This window comes from Perissodus microlepis, chromosome 5 (genome assembly GCF_051167445.1).
Source record: "Perissodus microlepis isolate ML-2025 ecotype Zambia chromosome 5, ASM5116744v1, whole genome shotgun sequence".
In the NCBI taxonomy this organism is placed as follows: Eukaryota; Metazoa; Chordata; class Actinopteri; order Cichliformes; family Cichlidae; genus Perissodus; species Perissodus microlepis.
Window position 1 is genome coordinate 1,860,290 of NC_140465.1, and position 7,776 is coordinate 1,868,065.

A 7,776-nucleotide genomic window follows, 5' to 3' on the forward strand; every position below is an offset into this window, starting at 1 on the left:
GGCAGCTTAAGAACTCGAAGGATTGCTGTACTGTCAGACCTTTGGGCAACAAATGCAAACTACATTGATAACCTGAGATAATAGCAGTGTGCTGCATGTGTGCTGTATATTTTCTAAAACAGACCCGGTCTAATTTTTTGAGGAAAAGATATTCAGCCAACTTATCTACCAAAAATAAAGAGAAACATCAAAAAACATTAATCTTACAAAAAACATTTGACAAAGAGAAGCTGCCTCTTTACGTGTAATCCCCTACATCTTTACTTTCCCCTTATAGTGTGTTACAGGGTCCTGAAGCTAAACAGGTCCACGTGACGCTATTGTGAGAGCTTGGAGCCGTTTGAACTTCTAACATTGCTGTTTCATTACCCCTGCAGCAGCGACGAGGACAACAAGCCTCTGCAGGGCAGCCAGACTTCACTGGATGGCAACGTAAAGGAAAGTGACGACAGCCTGGTGGACTACGGCGAGGGAGGAGACGGGCAGTTCAACGAAGACGGTTCTTTCATCGGCCAATACACAGTGAAGAAGGACAAGGACGAGACGGAGGGCAACGAGAGCTCCGAGGCCACTTCGCCTGTGAATGCCATCTACTCGCTGGCATAGCGGCTCAACAGCGCACACGGGGAACTTGGACGCACCCTCTGATTTGTTATGATAGAACCACACACATGATTCTATGAGTATATGAAACACATTACACACAGTGAAAGCAGCAGTGGCACCAGTCTGGAGACTGTCTAGGCTCTCCTCTGCAGGTAACGTGGAAAAAGATGCGACCACAAGCCTTTAATTTATTTTTCCAGTTCTAACAATATGGTCCATGGACACATCTGGAGAAAGTGGACAATGCTCGTTTTCCTTTGCGCTCTGCCTGCCCTTTACCCACACAGACTTGAAGTGTGCCTTCGGGAGGCATCAAACGTTCTTTAGAGATTTTTTGGTTTGTGACTCAGCTCTGCTTCCCGATAACCTCCCCCGTGCCCGGCATACCTCTGCGTAACCAAGTAAAGTAGTCACAGAGGTTAAATATACATACACACTCTGGCCACATCCTGCAACATATCAGCTTCTAACCATAGGATGCCGGCAGATATGTTTATCATATTGATATTTAGGCAATGAAAGATTTTAGTTTTTCCACAGCTGATAGAGGAGTCCGTGAAACTTAACGAATGCTGTATAAAGTCCTGGCACACATTTTAGTGCCCTGCAAATCTATGCACTATCACCTCCTTCATACCATTTTTGGTTCCATCTGGTTAGTAAAAGTACACATTGTGGGCTTCTTTTTAGCAGATTCAGTCCCAAGGTGGTTTGCCTTGAACTTTGTTGCAGGCATGCATCTGTTCCCTCTTATCCTGTGTTGCAGCTGTTCAAAATGCTTTTCCTGGGAAAAGCTGTTTCATGCTTTGTGCTCAGTTACAGTATGTGGTTAATTAAACCCAACGTTGTTCTGAAGCATGGTAATAAACTTAGTGCGAGAGAAATGTGATAGGTTTGCTCGAGAAACACCAGCGCACTAAAAAACAGTGAATTCCCTAATTAGCATGTGGGCTTGTGCTACATTCATGTCTAGCTGACAGGGTTCGAGGGCGATGATTCCCACACTAATATGGGAATCATCGCCATCATGTTGCTGGAATGTGGGAAAAACTGCAAAAGGAAGAAGTTTGAATTCAGTCGTGAACGTAATCGTGAAAGACACTGGAAATGTCCAGTCTGCTATCCAAAGACAGTTTAGTCTGTGAACTCGAGGAGGTATGGATCAAACTGCCAACCTCGCAGTTATTGGATGAGCTCATCAAAGCACAAGATGACTGGTCAGTCACAGTCCTGGATCAATATTCTTCTAATATTGCAGGACAACTGTGAGGCTCCTTAATTCTGTTGACTTTGTTAAAGAGTTACATCCAATCAGGTAAACTGGCAGTTTTGAAAGTGTGTTTTATAACCAGGCCAAATGTATGGTGGTCACACAGGGACATATTTCAACTGAAAGAAAATATTCTTCTGCTGCTCTTTAGCACTGCAAGTGTCAGGTTAGCATCTTGGTTTTGTCTCCTGGGTCATGAATGTAGCACCAGAAGTCATGATCCATAAGCCGTGTCCACACTAAACTTTGTGCGTCCAGCTTCACTCCGGCTGTGCAGACATCAGTACCACACACTGTATACAATGACCTCCAGTACTCACTGTTATTGGAACAGCCACACGTGTTGATCTGAAAGAGTCCACATAGATACGTTCAATCATTTTACTTTTTGCCTTGAGGTGCTTTATATTGCAAGGTACAACATGGGCGAGCGAAGGCCAACAATCACATGATGTAGATAAGGTGCATCCTAATCAGTGAGGTAAGTGCACTGCACTCTGTGTAGCCTGACCCCACCTGCACAGAGGGACCTCTTTGGTTCTTTGGATCTTTATGAACTTGATCCGTTTCTTATCGCTCCAAAAAGACATAATTACAAAACACTGCTACGTGATACAAATGATTTAAAGAATGAAAAGTACAATTCACAGCCACAAATGAAAGTTATCCGCTTCATTTGACATTTTTGAGGCTCACTCATGCTGTAGTTACTGAAGCTACTATTAAACCCTGAGTGCTACATCAAACAGGCTGACATTTGGAGTATTTATTTGGTATTTATTACATGATGTGGAAAGCATTAATATATTAGTTCTTACTTTAATTCACTTCATTTTTATGTACAACTGAGCCAAACTACCGATGGCTACAGAATAAAATTATTGTTCATCGCGAGAGGCATCAACACGCAACTGTATGTTCAACATATTTTTCTAGCAGCTACGTTTTCTGCTGTAACCGACGTCTCTGTCCATCCTTATACTCATGCTGTATTACTGTTACTCTGTGTTGTTGTTCAGACTTAAGTAGCATAACCTTTCCATCATTCTGAGAATGAATTGATGTGTATTCATTATTGCAGATTATTTGGTATTTATTTTGTACATCAGAGTCCTGAAAGAAAATCCTACCTTTGTAAATATTGAAGACTTGACCCCCACCCGCCCAATGAGAGTCACAAATCTGCATCCACCAAGCAGCTGTAGTGGTGCAGTCTGCCAGTCTGTCCTGCACCTTTGTTATGTAGCTTTGATTAATCTTTGCACTCTGAGGAAGAGTCATCCCTTTGCATTGTCATATACGGACTGTGGCAAGCCTTCTCAGGTGATGGCTTGGTTTGTGTGTTGTGAAAGAGAAACATGTTCGATTCTATTGTGTTCAAAGTAACAGCTCCTGCAGCGTACTACCTGAGTTACACAAACTACTACAAGACCTGAGAACATGAATTTCCTGAGGTCCCCTCCTTGTCTCAGATAGAGGCTGGATACACAGGCATGACATGTGTCTCATTACAGGGGTCAACAACTTTGACCCCTGTAATGTATTCCACTTTGTTTGTTGGTCATTACAACTCTTCTCAGGTGCTCTTTGTCAACTTGTAAATCTGCATATCCACAAAAACCTTGGTAAGAAGTCTTAAACTAGGGAAAATCATTCATTTTCTGAACTTCCTCTTTCTTAATGTGTCCCAGTGTGAGACTGCCAATAAACTGTAGCCCCAAACCTGACACAGCAAACAGGTACAATGTGATATCAGACCACATCAAAATAAAACTTCCACAATCCTCAGCTGATACACTTACACTGCAGAATGAAACGGTTTTACTAGTTTTGATCTCTGCAACAAAGACCAAAGGGATATTTGTTATGATGATATATAATCAACACTAAGCGTTCGGTAAAACTAACATTTAAATGGCGTGTTCTCTTCTGTCTAGAATCCGTTGACAGCTCTCTCTCGAGCACTGTACAGATGAACCTTGGCAGTGTTAATACAATGGCATTAGTAGCAAGTAAACACAGGTGAGCACAGGTGAGCTACTCTATAATCTTACCTTCAAAATGTTCTAGAGTCACTGCAGGACTTTAATCGTCCTGAAGTGAAAACATATGTTCCCTTCTGTTCAGAGTTGGACGAGCTGCCTTATTTCCTCGCCAACTTCGCCTGCTAATGGTTGCAGTCTTGTATAAGAGGCAATCCTTTCTAATTCAGTCAGTTTGTTAAAGCAAACTCAATACTTCATGTGTACACTAAAGGACATGTGAAGGACACTGAAGGAGTAAAACTCCTCAATCATTTCATGCAACGGGAAACCCTTTAATCTTCTTGTGAGATGTTTGCCTGCATACTGCATGCAAAAACACTGAATGGGACTAGACAACCACAAAGCGAGGCAGAGCAGCATCCACATCTATTGGAGATAAAGAATCTGAATTTCAGGAGTGGGACCATGCCTCCAAACATGCTCCTTCTGGTTCTTTTCTACATATGACTCCCCCATTTCTATAAGCTGTTCCCTCTGGTTTTCATGCCCCACCCTCACTTCTTCACTTCTCATCAGTACACAGATCTGCCATGGAAACAGGGCATGTATTTCTGGACTTTGATGGGAATAGGGGAATATTTTTATTCTTTTAATAATTTACCTTGAGTGTTTTTGCCAGGCTGTCTCTATCCCCATCTGTGCTACATCCAAGTGTTATAATGCTACAGTTACCCTTCTTGTGATGTAGCACAATGCCACTTGAAATTGATTGAAGTTACCTGCTTAGCAGGGCGCCAGGTTAGAAACAATTGTAGAGGATTTTCATGAAACACATGCTTATTTGCTTCCTACAGTGGGTTTAGAAGTTGACCCAGACCACCTGCTGCTAAAGTCTGCAGAGGAGAAGGCCACTTTACTTATGATAGACCTTGTGACTCCAAAGTGAAATTTGAGTTTGAGCATCTCTAAAACAGAGCCCAGTAGTTTCCTTGTCATTGATGATCTTATATTTCTCACAGTACGTCCCAGTCATCTGTCCTCTCTCCTGAATGTTAAAGCAGTGTCCTCTGAGTTTTAATCAGCAGGATGATTCATCCCATGCTGCACTGTGTTGACTAGCAGGACGCTGCTTGTGAAACTGACACAGACAGTGAGACAGAGCACTGGAAGAGCAGTATTTGGTTGAAGAACAGGTCTGAATTTTATCACTGGAACTGGAAATCTTTGCTAAAAAATCATCACACACACCACTCCTTACTCACTCTGCTGCTGCCCATCCACCAACCTCCACTGGTGGACCACAGCAGGGATGCTGGCAACATAAAGAAACAAAGGTATACAAAGCTTCGTGTGTGTCTACACATCAGTTTATGGTGCACAAAAACCAAGCTTCTTTTTCTTCACTCTTCACATTATCTTAGCTCACCTTTAATTGGGGATGAAAACAGTCAATGTGTATTTTTACAGCCTTTGCTTTTCCTTCAGTTTAAAATGCTGCAAAGTGTCAGAACTTACTGGTGCACATTTCCAGCTGGATTTTTCACAACTGCGTCATATTGGCATCTTCTTGTTTTTACCATGTGTATCAGAGCAGCGTGTTCACACCTTGCTTCTACATGCAGCATAACAGCTTTTGTAAGGTACATCTACTCTACAGGAAATGGCTTAAATATATTCACCATGTATGCGTGTATGATGACATGTTGCAACTTCTGCTAGTGCGCCTTCTTTATAGTAAAGCTATCTCCTTTTCTCTACCTCCTGACTTGGTTGTCATCCTTGTTTCTGTACTTATGTGCAGCATAGATTTAAAGCAGTAGACTTTGCTATGGAAGAATTGATTATTTCATCCTAATTCATTACATTAATAGTAGAAAACACCACATGTTTCTACTGATACATAACCCAAAATCTTTGTCTTCATTTCCAGGCTCCCTCTAGGAGAGCTGGTGATGACCAAGCTAGCTCCTCTGGTGGCCTCTTGAGGCTGGCTCTAAAACAAAGTCTCAAGTTAAACTGACCAATGTCACAGAAATAAAAGTGCATCATTACAAACTGTTACAAAACCAAAACTATTTTTACTGCTTTGCACTTTATGTTTGGTTCTCCCTTTATAAAAGCTGAAAAAGGCTTAAAGTTGGGAACATTTCTACGTGTGCAGTAACAGCCCTGTTCCACTAGTACCGACTCGGTTTCCATCAGGTGGTCATAACTTTTCTAGGATCTGTTAAGGTTCAAATATTGAGGAAGGAGAGTACAAACAACCATTGGTCCAGAACTTGGTCAAACAATTGATTTTAATGAAATACACGCGTGGGAAGACCAGTGCCTGTTCGCAGACAGGGCTGATCTTCGACTACTCAAAACATAAACAGATTTTTTATACTATCAGGGTTTGACTTTACTGACGCCCCCTCATGCGTCACAGATACACTTCATACATAGGTCAGATCAAAACCACAATAACTTTTAACACAGTTTAAAAGAACATTGTCTTCGTCTTCACGGCAGGTACTTCCTGTCACTGCTGGATGCTCGCTTATCATCTTGACACATCAGCAGCAGTTCTGCGACAAACTGCTCTTTTGCAACCCCGAGCCAAACATGATTAAACTTCCACCTATAAATGATTCTCTCTAACTGAGTGTGTGTGTGTGTGTGTGTGTGTGTGTGTGTGCTAACCGCAATTGCACCCTATTTCACCTCGCCGACTAGCTCCTGACTTCTCACCAGACAGAGAGACAGAAGCCACTCTCATATATGTAATAACCGAACTGAAACTATGTATATGTCATCTACTAAATAAACGTTTTAATCAAGAACCTCTACTAAAAGCTTAATACAAGAATATGAACTTATAAACGATAATTAAAAATAACCTGATATAAGTGTTTTGTAAGCATGTATTGCAATTCCTTTAATATGATAACAGCATGCATAAACATCTTAAAGCCATCTTAAAGCTATCTCTTACATTGTTAAAAGCAATGATCATACCGCAGATTATATTGTGCTGGTAAAATACTTTTGTTCATCCCCACAATTCCCCCTTTCGACCTCTGGCAAACCAGAGGTCGATACATACGTTATTGTTCATTCCTCGGCCCACTCAGCTACTTCCATATCCATCAGTGGCTCTTAGACAGGATATGTCTCTTCCGCCTAACTGCCAATGTGCGTGTGTTGTGCTGTGGAATGGCTTTATATATATTCTTTATTTTTATATATATTCTTCAACGTTACTCATCATTTTAAAACTCTTAAAGCGCTGCTGGTTTCCTATTGCTCGCTCTATTCTCCCTTATCTGATCCTCAACATCCTGTACACAAACTGTCGCTGCTGCAAAGGCCTCCACTCTGATCTAAAGTCACCTTTCACAAGAAAATCATTACAAGCGCCTATTCCACTAAAAGATCCAAAAGAAAACAACCACTTTAATCAATTAAGGTTAAGCATATAAGCAATTACTCATGCATACATTTTATCATAGCTAAACGCTGCCTTGAAACAACTCCTGTGTGTTAACACTAACTTCATTTTAAAACTCACATTTCCTATGTTATAACCTGTTTTTGGTATAGCCTTTTTATTTCATTTTGCTCCTTTTAATGTAACAATACCTTCCAATTCTCGTTTATCAGACTTAACCAAAATATATGCTTTCCTTCCTTTGGTCCTTCTTTAAAGCAAGAAACTCCTATTCAGTTCCTCTTTTCTGTCACTTATTACAGGGCCAGCTCAAGTTCAGTTAAACGCTAAATTAATTTGAGGCCTTTTGCCTGGAATCAATACTGTCATATGTGTTTATGGACTATATGTCTGTAAGCATGTGCAATCCTTCAATAACTCATATCATCCTCACAGTAGATTGGCTAATCATAGCGCTAGCCAAAGGCTCGTGACCCTCAAGAGAC

At 41.2% G+C, this 7,776-nt stretch overlaps 1 protein-coding gene across 24 annotated transcripts in view; it reads left to right on the forward strand.

Annotated features, from left to right (window-relative positions):
• The window catches only part of nfasca (neurofascin homolog (chicken) a), a 143,863-nt gene extending 138,245 nt beyond the window's left edge, over positions 1-5,618 (forward strand). For 23 of the 24 annotated variants that reach the window (XM_084927346.1, XM_084927343.1, XM_084927364.1 and 20 more), the window contains one exon: positions 378-5,618. In XM_084927346.1, coding sequence (XP_084783472.1) covers positions 378-606 — 229 coding nt within the window. In that variant the 3' untranslated portion in view covers positions 607-5,618. The remainder of the gene's footprint in view (positions 1-377) is intronic. The other variant, XR_014800202.1, reaches the window with a different exon arrangement.
• The last annotated feature ends 2,158 nt before the right edge of the window (positions 5,619-7,776 follow it).